This window comes from Schistocerca piceifrons, chromosome 7, assembly GCF_021461385.2.
Source record: "Schistocerca piceifrons isolate TAMUIC-IGC-003096 chromosome 7, iqSchPice1.1, whole genome shotgun sequence".
Classification (NCBI taxonomy): Eukaryota; Metazoa; Arthropoda; class Insecta; order Orthoptera; family Acrididae; genus Schistocerca; species Schistocerca piceifrons.
The window spans coordinates 416,803,762-416,818,395 of NC_060144.1; the positions used below are offsets into that span (position 1 = coordinate 416,803,762).

Below are 14,634 nucleotides of genomic sequence, written 5' to 3' on the forward strand. Positions count from 1 at the left end.
GCAAGTAGAACTAGAGGAGCAATAACAGAAGAATCAAAAGTGTTACTGTCCTTAATCAGTATAGACTGGCATACAACTGCTTGGCTAGTGTAAAATGCTATAAACTAACAATTTGAAAACAAAATCTGAGTACTAGGTTTTCAGTATTAACTAGTTGTGCTTTACTCTAGGTCTTATATTTAACCCTGGAGGCAGTCAGCTCCAATTTTAACATTTGGTCTATGTGACGTGCCTTTACATTACACTATGTTAGGACTCAAATTGCTTCCTAGCATTTGGATCATTTTCAAAAGACATTATTTTGGGTGTTGTAATATCTTAGACAGTGTATCGGATACTACAATATTGAATTATGCCTTATATTGGACACTACAATACTGTTTGCCATGTATCGGGTACTCCAACAGAAGTTTGTATGCTGCACTGTCAGCAAATAATAGCCATAAATGGAGGAATACAATAATAATACTACCTTAAACACTTATACTAATATAATTTTAGAGTATTCAATGTATAAATTTTCACAGATTAGTTAAAAATTCTGGTGCACAGTAATTACAACCATGTTTGCGACATCTGTATTTCTAAACATAATATACAGAGAAGCAATTTAACTATGGCTGTTACTTGATTTATGTCGACAACAACCACATTTCATGTAAGACATCGAAAATCAATGGTTTGTAGGATTGAAGGGACCAGACTACAAAGGGCATCGGTCTTGAAAAGCAATCCAAACTATTAAAGAATACAAACTGATATATAGTATGACAAAACATTTACCTTACAACATTAAATATTTGTAAAAAGTCATTACCTTTCAATAATTTATAGCTCATTGAAAAGCCTAAAGAAACACAATGTATTTCAAAACATGTCAAAGCTGTAGAGCTGGGATAAAATCCGAGTATTGAAAAAGTAAATTGTGTCTCAAACTGAAATTCTAAAACACACTTAATTCTCACATAACTGTCACTAACATCCTATTTGGATTTCTGTAACATTAACACAACATATAAAACCAGGAAGGTCCTTTTCAGAGAAAAATCAATCATAAAATGTAATTTAAACAATGGAAAATCCAGAATGGATATCCGAGTCCAGCCAGAGGCAGAGGTCATGTGTACATGAATTGCATTTGCGTGAACATGTGTGTTTTTTCATCTATTTCAGCAGAAAGCCTTCTCGCCGAAAGCATATGTCTTTAGTAGTCTTTTTGTTGAGCCTCTCTGTGATTCAACATCTCTACTATACTACTATACACCGATCAACCAGACAATATGACCACCTACCAAACAGACGGTATGTCCACTTGGGCGTGGATAACAGCAGTGAAGCATCATGGCATGGAAGCAATGAGGCCTTGATAGGTTGTCAGAGGGTGTTGGGACCACATCCGCACACACGAGTCCCCTAATTCCCATAAATTCAAGTGAGAGGGGCAATGAGTCTGACACTGTGTTCAATGACATCTCAGATGTGTTCGATTGTTTTCACATCTGGCAAGCCAGGGGACCAGCACTTCAACTGGAACTCGTCACTGTGTTCCTTAAACCACTCCATCACACTTCTGGCTTTGTAACAAGTCACATTATCTTGCCGAAAAACGCTATTGTCTTCGGGAAACATGATTGTCACAAAGGGGTGAATGTCATCTGCAACAAGTGTACGATACTTCTTGGCCGTTACAGTGCATGGCAGGAGCTCCACTGGACCCATGGGTGCCCATGTGAATCTTCCCCAGAGCATAATGGAGCCACTCCTAGCTTCTCTCCGTCCAGCAGTAAGGTATCAAGGTGCTGTTCCCCTTAAAGATGACAGATTTTTGCCCTCCCATCGGCATAACAAAGAAGGAATAAGGATTCATCAGACCACCAACATCCAATTCCAATGGTCATGTATCCATTTCAGCCACAACTGCCAATGTCATGGTTAGCTTTGGGACATGGCTTGTTGGATGCGGAGGCCAATCATCAGGAGTGTTTGGTACACTGTGTGTTCAGAGACAGTTCTTCTCTGTACAGCATTTAAGTCCAATGTTAGTTTCGCCACAGTTTGCCGCCTATCCTATTTTACCAGTCTGCCCAGCCTACAACGTCTGACATCTGTAATGAGGGATGGTCCCCAACTCCACAACATCTGGATGTGGTTTCACCATGTGTTGGACACACTCAGCACAGCACTCCTCGAACTCCCGACAAATCGTGCAGTTTCCAAAATGCTCATGCCTAGCCTCTGGGCCATCACAAGCTGCCCTCAGTCAAACTCAGAAAGATAATGCACCTTCCTGATTCTACACAAGGACAGCACGATCGCAGATACTACATGCACCGTGCATGCGACTGACAAGCAGTGATTCCTCACCAGGTGACGCTGCTATCATCTGAACGGGTTTATATCGATAAGAAGTCGGTGGTCATAATGTTCCCTGAACTGTTGCGAACAGGAATGCTAAGTTGTATTTCTATAGAATACAGTCATTATGAAGAAGTGGAAGTATTAAGTAAAATTAACACCTGTAGAATATTTAACATAAATTTGAAATATTAACAGAACCTGCCTAAAGAAGTTACAATATAAAAGTTGTACATACTTTGGAGAAAGTGTGACATGTTTGTCGCGACCAATCCTAGAACTTTTATCTGTCACTTATCACTTCTTTTACCTGTAGCAATTTCTGTTAACGTGAAAACTATCCAGCTGCAATACTGTCCCTCTATAACTGGATAGTTAAGTCAGAGTAAGGGTAGAGGAAGGCAAGGACATATCATCACCAATGGTCCATGCCTATTACAGAACTGTGGTGTTCAAATTGACCTGCTTGATGACAGCTTTTATCTGTTAAGGCTACACTCCACACACATACTTTCAGAAAGGACTTTATAAGATTTAAATGCTAACAAATCTTTTTTCAGAAATGCTTTTCTCGCAACTTCCAGTCTGCCTTTTTTATCCTCTTTACTAAAGCTATTAGCAGTTATTCTGCTGCTCAAAGAGCAAAACTCACTATTGCTTTTAGAGTGTCATTTCCTAATCTAATTCTCCTAGCATCATCTGACTTAATTTTAATACACTCCACTGCACTTTCTTTAGTGTTGTTGATGTTTATCTTATAACCTCTTTTCCAGAAACCATCATTTCCGTTCAACTAATCTTCAAAGTCCTTTGCTAACACTGATAGATTTACCATGTCATTAGCAAATGAGGAATGGAGGTGTCCCCCCCCCCCCCCCTCTCTCTCTCTGTCCACCTCCTCCACTCCCCACTTCTGTCAATCTCCTCCTGTCCCTATCTCTGAATAAGTGCTCCCACCCCTCTCTCTGTCCATCTGCTCCTTCCCTCCCAGTTCATGTCCTCCTGACCCCCCCCCCCCCCAAATCCATCCCCAACTCTTCCCTTTCTCTGTCAATTCCCCCCTTGCCCTTCCTTGTCCATCACCTCCACTCCATATCCTACTTCTCGCTCTCTGTCTGCCGATTTCTTCCTCCCTACATTCTCTCTCCACATTAACCCCTCCCCCCAGTAGGTTGCTGGTTCTTGCACCCACAGTATTTCTATCCAGGTACCAAAGTTGGCTGAAACTGACTCACGGGTTTAAAAGGAACTTCTTGCTCACAGCTTTGCCCGCATACACGTCACATGTATTAAACATATTTCACACAAACCCGTACACAAATTTCTCCGGTATCTCTAGTGTATTTCGCCTTTGTCATACAATACGTATCGATGTTTTTCTTCACCTGTATCTCTAGTGTATTTTGCCTTTGTCATACAATATGTATCAATCTTTTTCTCCAATCTCTTCATCATATGTGGAGTCAGAAGACATATAAATCTGTATTGCTTTGGTGGGTATTGGCTTTGTGACTGTCTTGGCTGTTAAGATTCGTTCATTACGCTGTTCATAACAGTTCATCCTTATTTTTATTTTCACATTCATCATAGGCCTACTTCTCTATTATCTGTGTTTGATTTTGTGCTGATAACCTTGTATTCAATCGATCACAAACACTATTCTTCTACCACCAAAAGTCACTTATAGCCCACTGTACCTTATTTCAACCTATCAGCTTACACAATTAAGAGAAACAACATACCATAGTCAAGGGCAGATCAGTGAATCATTTGAACTGTTGCCCTTGTAAATACAGAAAAGGCTTCTGCCCCCCTCACCCTTCAGATACGCCACTGATGTAGTTACAGTCATAGCAGCACAGTTACAGTTGAGGCGTGCAACCCCCCCCCCCCCCCCCCCCCATTGCAGCAAGGTTCATAGTTTGTTGGAAGACTGCCTTCCACATACAACCAAAATTTATAAGAATTTTCTGATAATTTCTGAAAATAGTATGTTGCTACAATAATTATTGAAAATAGTATGTATTGCCTTTCAGGGAGTCAATTAATTTCAATTACCATATGCATGATGTTACAGTCTGTCTTGTCCCTATTCTGCAGCACATCTGTTTTTGAGAAAGTTTTGTTTACTAATAAAAAATTTTCCTTGGTGGAAGAACAGGAATGTGATACACTAAGCGTCTACATAAAATCTGGAGGAGAGGCCAGCAACTCTGCTTTTCAAAACTGATGCCAACAGAGAAAGAGAGGTGGGATCACCCTTTCCCTTCCTTATTTTTGTCCACGAATGTCCTAGGAAGAGAATAAAGCAGCAGGATACATTACTGAATACTTCCCAATGACAGCAAATTAAGTTAACCAGTCGATCAGTAATTTGTCCGAATAGAACTGTAAATTCAGTATATGTTCATTGTAGGAATTTAATGTTTCTAGTTTCTGAAACTTGCTGGCACATTAAAATTGTGTGCTGGACTAGGACTTGAACCTTGCCTTTTTCATACAAAGCTCTTAACACAAAAGTAATCCAAGCACAGTTCACAACGCACCTTCACAGCTTCAATGCTGACAATAATTCTTTCCTACTTTACAGAAGCTATCTTGCATATCTTACTGGACTATCATTCCTTGTAGAAAGGATATCACAGAGAAACATCTGGACACTTTAGGTTTCTGTGTAGTTTGGAAAATTGGAGAGGTACTGGCATAAATGAAGTGAAGTCAGGTCATGAGTTGTATCTGACTAGCTCAAGCAGTAAAAGCACCGCTAGTCACAGGCAATGTTCTGGTTTAAGTCTGGGTGTATCACACAATTTCAATCTGCCACGAAGTTACAAAATAGTGAACTCTCCAGGGTAGAATGAAAGATTCATTTTTAATTTCTTTTTTAGATATGACACGTCTACCTGAATGTTGGTTTTAATGAACATATAGAATTTTCAACATGTTTTTGTAACCATTGCTAAGTCAGTGATCACTGTTATATCTGTATGTCAATCACTAATCGATGAATATCCTGAAAAGATCAGTCCAAATGATATGTTTTGGACAGTATAAAAAAGAAAGCAACTGGTACAGTTGCACAGGTTCATATCCTACTGGCAAAATTGTAATACTTCCAATCTATTTTGGTATATTAAGAATTTACATCCACCTGTTGTGAACTGACTAGAGAATACAATGCTGAAACAAAGATCTTCTCCAAAGTTTTCAGTTACTTCTATAGATGAGTTGTGATAAATGGATACAAGAACACTATCAAGACTATCCTTGAATGTTAACCTTTTCCCAACAGTTTCACGAGGAGGTTCAACTTCTGCTTCAGTGGATTTTAGTTTCTTATTTACTGCAATAAACACAGGGGCTGGACAAAAATATGGAAACACCACACACATAACTGTTGGTATTCAACAAAGCTTCCAGTCACCTCAGAATGGATAACTACAGTATGGCTTTCAAAGGAATCTTATACCATTCCTCTTGCAAAATGGGGGCAAGTTCAGGTAACGATGATGGGAACGAATAGCAATCAAAAACTTTTCTTTCCCAAGTAGACCACAAGCTCAGTTACAATGAGATCTGGTGACTATGGTGGTCAGAGAGATGTGACAAATCATCATTGTGCCCACAAAACCAGCCCTGCACAATGTGAGCTGTGTGTACAGAGGCCCCATTGTTTTGGAACACAGTTTCACAATTGATGGAACGAACACTGTACCATGGAATGGACTTGACCAGTAATCAGCCAATATGGTCATATAATTCTTGGCAGTAATGTGACCTTGCAGAATTATATGATTGCTACAGGTGAATATTATTAATTAAAGTGGTTATTTATAGTTTTAGAGTTAAAGTATAAAGTTGTGTTGTGATATGTTAAAGATTTTTGAAGCTATTTTATGACTCTCTAAATTTAAATAATACACCAGGATTAGATACCAACCACAGGGCCCATGGAATACCACAATATGACTGCCCTAATCATGATCAAACATCCACCATGTCTCATTCTTGGACTGTAAACAAGTCTCGTACGACCAAATGAAATCCTTCCATCACTCCCCAGCCCAGGTTTTATGACTTCAGTACCATGTTTTCCCATTGTGGGCATTCACATCACTAATGTGTGGTTTTGGAATTCCAGCTTGTCTTGCAATTCCCTATTTATGGAGCTCCTTTCATGTCGTCTTAGTGATGACAGTTGTTTTGGAATTCCAGCTTGTCCCACGATCCTCTGTTTTGGAGGTCACTTCATGTTGTTTTGGTGATGGCACAGTTTGTGAGCGTGACACACTATTCTGCAGTGACTTTTGCAGCTGTCATCCTCTTATTTTTTGTCACAATCCTGTAGAATGACCGACTGTCATAATCAGTCAACACACACTTTCAGCTTGTCTTGCAATTCCCTATTTATGGAGCTCCTTTCATGTTGTCTTAGTGATGACAGTTGTTTTGGAATTCCAGCTTGTCCCACGATCCTCTGTTTTGGAGGTCACTTCATTCCCTATTTATGGAGCTCCTTTCATGTCGTCTTAGTGATGACAGTTGTTTTGGAATTCCAGCTTGTCCCACGATCCTCTGTTTTGGAGGTCACTTGTTTTGGTGATGGCACAGTTTGTGAGTGTGACACACTATTCTGCAGTAACTTTTGCAGCTGTCATCCTCTTATTTTTTGTCACAATCCTGTAGAATGACCGACTGTCATAATCAGTCAACACACACTTCCATCCACATTGTGACTTAGTAGATGTTTTTCTGTTTTCCCTGTATAAAGTATAAACCTTTGATATAGTGCCTCTTGAAACATCAAACACTTCAACTACCTTGCTTACAGAAGCAGCCACCATACAAGCACAACATTTTTCTGACCATGAATGACAATTGTAACATAATGAGGATACTACATGGATGCAGTGGTCAAAAGTGCAACACACAGATTTGGCTATCATCTGCATTTCTGTTAAGATTCAGTTCTCATTGTTTTTCCATATGTTTGCCCACCCCTTTTACATCACTTTCTTTTCAACATGTCCAGTCTTATTTCCATTGCTTCTCAGATTATCCATGTGAATGGAATTACACAGTTAATAATGCTGATGCTACTTAATTTGGTGATCAGGTACAAAATATCTGTGAAGCAAAATATAAGCATCAGAGCTTACTTGACTGCAATACCTGCCTAATCTCATGACACTTACCTTCAACTTCAGATATGGCATCTAGTGGCATACGAGCAGGTCCAGCAAACAATACAACAGTTACAGGTGTCACAAGTGTGCAACAGCGAACATGACAGTATCTGCCTGTACGACTTATTTCTTCATACAAAAGCCAATCTGATGGAAGTGCCTCCACTGTTGCTGTATGTGAAGCTGCTACAGATGTTCTTGGGCTCTTCGGACATTCACGTAACACTGATGATGGATGAAACATCACACAGAACTCCTTCCTGCAAAATGGGTTCAAAACATAAGTACTTGAGAGCAGAAATAATAATACTGATCATAATGAAGTACAAAATTTTTAAGGTATTGTTTATAAATATGTCTTCTAGGATTCCAGATAATCCACATCCTATGCCCAACTCAAAAAATGAAAATAAAAATAACTATATAATAAAAGTAAGCTGAGTGATTTTGTTAGATGGGTAACTCTCCCTCCTCTATTAACAATTACTTCAGTATATTTTGTCAAATGATTTCTGTGACTTTAAATGCAAACATTTTTAGGTTAGGCTTTACCGTGACTGTTACTGACATTAAATGAAACAACAAGTTTACTGTTACCAGTCACCGTTTTATAAGATTGGCCAGTTTTTTCTTCTGTGTAGCTTTCGTTTTCTGTACGATGAAATCGGTGTAATCTTTGACTCTTTTGGTTATGGAATCATATTCTAATCTATGAAGCAACTTTCCCAACTGTAATTCTGCATTATAAAGCTGTGTATTGAACTTTTGTTTTTTAATATAAAGTTCTTTCAGTTCATTTTTCACCCAGAGTTTTCGTACGATCACCAGTGTTTTCTTCGCAGTTGTTGTGTTTGTTTTGATGTCAATCTTGACATAATTTGGGATGACGTTATTCTTGAGACAATTCCTATTGAAGTGTATGTGTTGTGTCATCATTGTGACCTTTTTCTGCACTGTTCTTGTACTCGAAAATAGCCTTGATTGCCTGACTGGGCAGACTAACTTTAAATGCGAACATTTTTAGGTTAGGCTTTACAGTGACTGTTACTGACATTAACGGTGACTGGTAACAGTAAACTTGTTGTTTCATTTAATGTCAGTAACAGTCACGGTAAAGCCTAACCTAAAAATGTAAAAAAATGTAAAAATGTCACCGTTAAACGGTGACTGGTAACAGTAAACTTGTTGTTTCATTTAATGTCAGTAACAGTCATGGTAAAGACTAATCTAAAAATGTTCGCATTTAAAGTTAATCTGCCCAGTCAGGCAATCAAGGCTATTTTCGAGTACAAGAACAGTGCAGAAAAGGTCGCAATGATGACACAACACATACACTTCAATAGGAATTGTCTCAAGAATAACGTCATCCCAAATTATGTCAAGATTGACATCAAAACAAACACAACAACTGCGAAGAAAACACTGGAGATCGCACGAAAACTCTGGGTGAAAAATGAACTGAAAGAACTTTATATTAAAAAACAAAAGTTTAATACACAGCTTTATAATGCAGAATTACAGTTGGGAAAGTTGCTTCATAGATTAGAATATGATTCCATAACCAAAAAAGTCAAAGAGTACACCGAGTTCATCGTACAGAAAACTAAAGCTACACAGAAGAAAAAACTGGCCAATCTTATAAAGCAACAACTACCTCCCAAACCGAACCAAAACAGCCACAAGAAGCACACATTCTACACACCTTTCCTCAACAACACGAACATAATATTCACTGCAGAAGAAGAGGCACTACTCTGCAAAGGCTTAAAACACAATGTTCAAGCTCCGCTGGACCAAAAGAACCAAGAGAAGCTCATCACTTGTGTCACACAGATCTCGACCATCGCCTTTAAGAAGCAAACTGACAGAATATCAGCCTGCCACAAAATTAACGAAATCATTGAAAAGGAAATTGCAAAACCATTCCCAGCATACAAAAATGGTGACTGGTAACAGTAAACTTGTTGTTTCATTTAATGATTTCTGTGAGTCCAGTAGTTAGGTAAAGGTTGGTTGCATCAAAGAAATTAAATATCTGTTATACTATTAACAAATTCCAGGAAATTCTTGATATGAATATGTTTGTGGAATGTATAGCACTTCCTAGATACCTCATTAAATTTTTAACCACCATGTAGTATATGCTATTTACCGTACTGTCTATTGAAGGATTAATGCATGTTATGTATATTATATTGGTGTAAGAATCATGAAAGAAGGTTGTATACATGGAAGAATCCTGGAGATACTAGAAGGTATCAGGCAGATTATATAATTGGTCAGACAGAGATTTAGGAACCAGGTTTTAAATTGTAAGACATTTCCAGGGGCAGATGTGGACTCTGACCACAATCTATTGGTTATGAACTGTAGATTAAAACTGAAGAAACTGCAAAAAGGTGAGAATTTAAGGAGATGGGACCTGGATAAATTGACTAAACCAGAGATTGTACAGAGTTTCAGGGAGAGCATAAGGGAACAATTGACAGGAATGGGAGAAAGAAATACAGTAGAAGAAGAATGGGTAGCTCTGAGGGATGAAATAGTGAAGGCAGCAGAGGATCAATGGGTAACAGAAGAGATATTGAATTTAACTGCTGAAAAGAGAAAATATAAAAATGCAGTAAATGACACAGGCGAAAAGGAATACAAACGTCTCAAAAGTTAAGATCGACAGGAAAAGCAAAATGGCTGAGCAAGGGAAGCTAGAGGACAAATGTAAGCATGTAGAGGCATATATCACTAGGGGGTGAGATAGATACTATTTACAGGGAGAAAAAAAACCTTTGAAGAAAAGAGAACCACCCGTATGAATATCAAGATCGCATACGGAAAACCAGTCCTAAGCAAAGAAGGGAAAACAGAAAAGTGGAAAGAGTATATAGCGGGTCTATACAAGGGCGATGTATTTGCGGACAATATTATGGAAATGGAAGAGGATGTAGATGAAGATGAAATGGGAGAAATGATACTGTACAAAGAATGTGACAGAGCACTGAAAGACCTAAGTCCAAAAAAGGTCCTGGGAGTAGACAACACTCCATTAGAACTACTCAAAGCCTTGCGAGAGCCAGCCACGACAAAACTCTATCATCTGGTGAACAAGATGTATGAGACGGGTGAAATACCCTCAGAGTTCAAGAAGAATCCCAATCCCAAAGAAAGCAGGCGTCGACAGGTGTCAAAAGTACCAACTATCAGTTTAAGACATGGCTGCAAAACACTAACATGAATTCTTTACAGACAAGTGGAAAAACTGGTAGAAGCCGACCTTGGGGAAGATCAGTTTGGATTCTGTAGAAATGTTGGAACACACGAGGCAACACTCACCCTACGACTTATCTTAGAATATAGATTAAGGAAAGGCAAACCTATGTCTCTAGCATTTGTAGACTTAGAAAAAGCTTTTGACCCTGCTGACTGGAACATTCTCTTTCAAATTCTGAAGGTGGCAGGGGTAAAATACTGGGTGTGAAAGGCTATTTACAATTTGTACAGAAACCAGATGGCAGTTATACAAGACGCGGGGCACGAAAGGAAAGAAGTGATTTAAAACGGAGTGAAGCAGGGTTGTAGCCTATTCCCAATGTTATTCAATCTGTGTGTTGAGCAAGCAGTGAAGGAAACAAAAGAAAATTTTGGAGTAGGAATTAAAATCCATTGAGAAGAAATAAAAACTGCGCAGAAGACACTCTAATTCTGTCAGAGACAGCAAAAGACCTGGAAGAGCAGTTAAACAGAATAGACAATGTCTTGAAAGGGGGATATAAAATGAACATCAATAAAAGCAAAATGAGGATAATGGAATGTAGTCATAGTAAATCAGGTGATGCTAAGGGAATTAGATTAGGAAATGGGACACTTAAGGTTGTAGACAAGTTTTGCTATCTGGGGAGCAAAATAATTAATGATGGTCGAAGTACAGAGAATATAAAATGTAGACTGGCTCTGGCAAGGAAAGTGTTTCTGACAAAGAGAAATTTGTTAACATCAAGTATACATTTAAGTGTCAGGAAGCCTTTTCTGAAAGTATTTGTATGGAGTGTGGCCATGTATGGAAGCAAAACATGGACAATAAATAGTTTAGACAAGAAGAAAATAGAAGCTTTCGAACTGTGGTGCTACAGAAGAATGCTGAAGATTAGACGGGTAGATCACATAACTGATGAAGAGGTGGTGAACAGAATTGGGGAGAAGAGGAATTTGTGGCACAACCTGACTAAAAGAAGGGTGCGGTTGGTAGGACACATTCTGAGGCATCAAGGGATCACCAATTTAGTACTGGAGAGAAGCATGGAAGGTAAAAATTGTAGAGGGAGACCAAGAACTGAATACACTAAGCAGATTCAGAGGGATGTAGGTTGCAGTAATACTTGGAGATGAAGTAGCTTGCACGGGATAGAGTAGCATGGAGACCTGCATCAAACCAGTCTCAGGACTGAAGACCACAACAACGTGTATATTACAGCAACCCTTGGTTCTTGAATCATTCTGATAAATAAGGTAGTACTGTGATAAGGTATACAGATGCAACTGAAACGGAATGCAGCCAATCACTAGAAAAGATTGTTTAAAGATTTTAATATATTTGATTTATAATCAAATTAACATTTGGGTTATGTTTGTTTATTGCACAATGTGTGGCAATAAAAGTTTCAAAATTTCAGATTCAACAGGAAAAGGCAAACAGCCAATATTATTTTATTTTCAGCTTTAATTACTGAAAATGTAAGTTGTAACTTAATTGGTCTGATGTCCATGAATTTAAACTGTCATAATTTATTTTCATTATAAGTAATAGTACCCATAATTTTTCTAGTTGGATTGCAGTAATGAAGAGACAAGGGAATCTTGAAATAAGCCTATGCAAATATAACTGCTGACAAGCAACCAGCATAGAAGGATCTGCATACAATCGGCAAAAGGAAATGATGCTTTACATTAGTCTGTTTTAAAATAACGACTATTGTTATTAATATATTTACCAGTAAAACTCCATTTTTTAAAATTCCCATGTATTAAACGGCTTCAAACTCCTGATTACTTTAGAAATGAATTAAGGCGTTATATGGTTGATGTTAAGCATGTAAGTGAGAAAAAGTTTAGAAACCATTTGAAATTATGTTTCAATTTTTTCAGTAGTCACTATGTGCTGAGTGCTCTTACTCTCAAATACAGGATGAAACAAGAATGAGTATTTGTGTGCAATGAGCAACACTACCTCAAGGTACATACACGGTTTCTTACTGTAATACTTGCCTTACTGTGTTAAGTCTTTAACATAATATTATATGCCTTTTAATAAGTAGATTGTAGCAGCACTTTAAATTTTTTAACTTGGTTTACAATTGTATGAAACACTGGAAATAACACTTTTGTTGCCCCTGGAAGCCATTACATAGGCAACCTGTAACTGGGATGATGACATGAACATGGTTAGCTGTTTCATGATGTACAAGGATCGTCCAGAAAATAAAGACCGTTTAGTTACAGAAAATGAGAAACACAATATTTATAGGAACACACAATTTGGTTGCATTCATGAAGCTTCCTTCAGTTCTTTAATTATCCACCCTGGTCATGAGCTTCATAATTCCCATTTTATATTCTTCTGCTGTCAGTTCATTAAGCCAGGTGGTTACAATCACAGAAAACCTGAACACTGCAATGAACAACAGAATCTTGTAAGACAGGCGCATTACTCTTGACAAATTGCACAGTATGTTGCCAGACATTTCTCATTATCTGCTTGGTGAAGTTGTTGAAGCCTGCTAGAACAAAATTTGTACACAGTAGGTTCAACAGCAAATGAGTGACCAACACAAAACTCAGAAAATAGGCTCAGTGTTGACATTCTTGACCCAATCTTCATCAGATTGTAACTGATACTGAGACCTAGGTGTTTCACATCACCCAAGAGAGCAAGAGCCAATCACTTGAGTAGGCTTTTCCCACATCACTCAAGAAACCAAGAAAATTCAAACAGACTCTCTTACCACAGAAGATCGTGGCAAATGTTTTTGGGATCATAAAGGAATTTGTTTGGACTCAATGCCAAAAGGCACTACAATCAATGCAAATTGTTATTGTGAGACTCTAAGCAACTAAGAGTCATCCAAAACAGGAGGCAACAAATGCATTCTGGAGAAATTGAGCTTCTTCAACACAATGTTTACCCTCACACTCTGGCTGCAACTTAATAACTGCTTGATCAATTTGGCTGCGACATCTTTGCTCATCCACACTATAGTTCAGGTCTTGCTCCTACTGATTTCCAGCTTTTCCTTAAGCTGAAAAAGTTTTTGGGCAGTTCACATTTTGGAAGTGATGGAGAATGCAGTGAACTGACAGCAGAAGAGTATAACTAGGGAATTAAGAAGCTTGTGACCAGATACGACAAATATTTAAATGTAAGAGGTGATTGTGCAGAGAAATGAAGGAAGCTTTGTGTATGTTACATAACTGTTTTATCCAATGAATATTATGTTTTTCATTTTGAATAACTAAATGGTCTCCATGTTTTGGATGACTCTCAAAGATAAATAACTTTAGACCTGTATCTGTGCGACAATGTCACAGCGTTCACGTAATTTAATGAAAGAAAACACCAATAAGTCAAGGAGCTACAAAATTACAGAAAGATAAAACTGCAAACGACAATGGTATACGAATTAACAAGTCCTACTAATGAGTAATGATTGACAAAAAAGGTCCCCCCATGAACCATGGACCTTGCCGTTGGTGGGAAGGCTTGCATGCCTCAGCGATACAAATGGCTGTATCATGGGTGCAACCACAACAGGAGGGTGTGTAATCTATCGAGAGACCAGACAACGTTCCTGAAGAGCAGCAGCAGTCTTTTCAGTAGTTGCAGGGGCACAGTCTCAATGACTGACTGATCTGGCCTTGTAACATCATCCTAAATGAACTTGCTGTGCTGGTACTGCAAATGGCTGAAAGCGAGGGGAAGCTATAGCCATAATTTTTCTCGAGGGCCTGCAGCTCTTCTGTATGGTTAAATGATGACGCCATCCTTTTGGGTAAAATATTCCGGAGGTAAAATAATCCCCCATTCGGCTCTCCAGGCGGAGAC

The 14,634-nt window shown here is 38.4% G+C and overlaps 1 protein-coding gene across 1 annotated transcript in view; it reads right to left on the reverse strand.

Moving 5' to 3' along the window:
- LOC124805079 (3'-5' RNA helicase YTHDC2-like) overlaps window positions 1–14,634 on the reverse strand; it is a 306,102-nt gene that overhangs the window by 90,175 nt on the left and 201,293 nt on the right. The window contains exon 19 of the mRNA XM_047265510.1: window positions 7,551–7,801. Within this exon, the coding sequence (XP_047121466.1) occupies window positions 7,551–7,801 (251 nt within the window). The remainder of the gene's footprint in view (window positions 1–7,550; window positions 7,802–14,634) is intronic.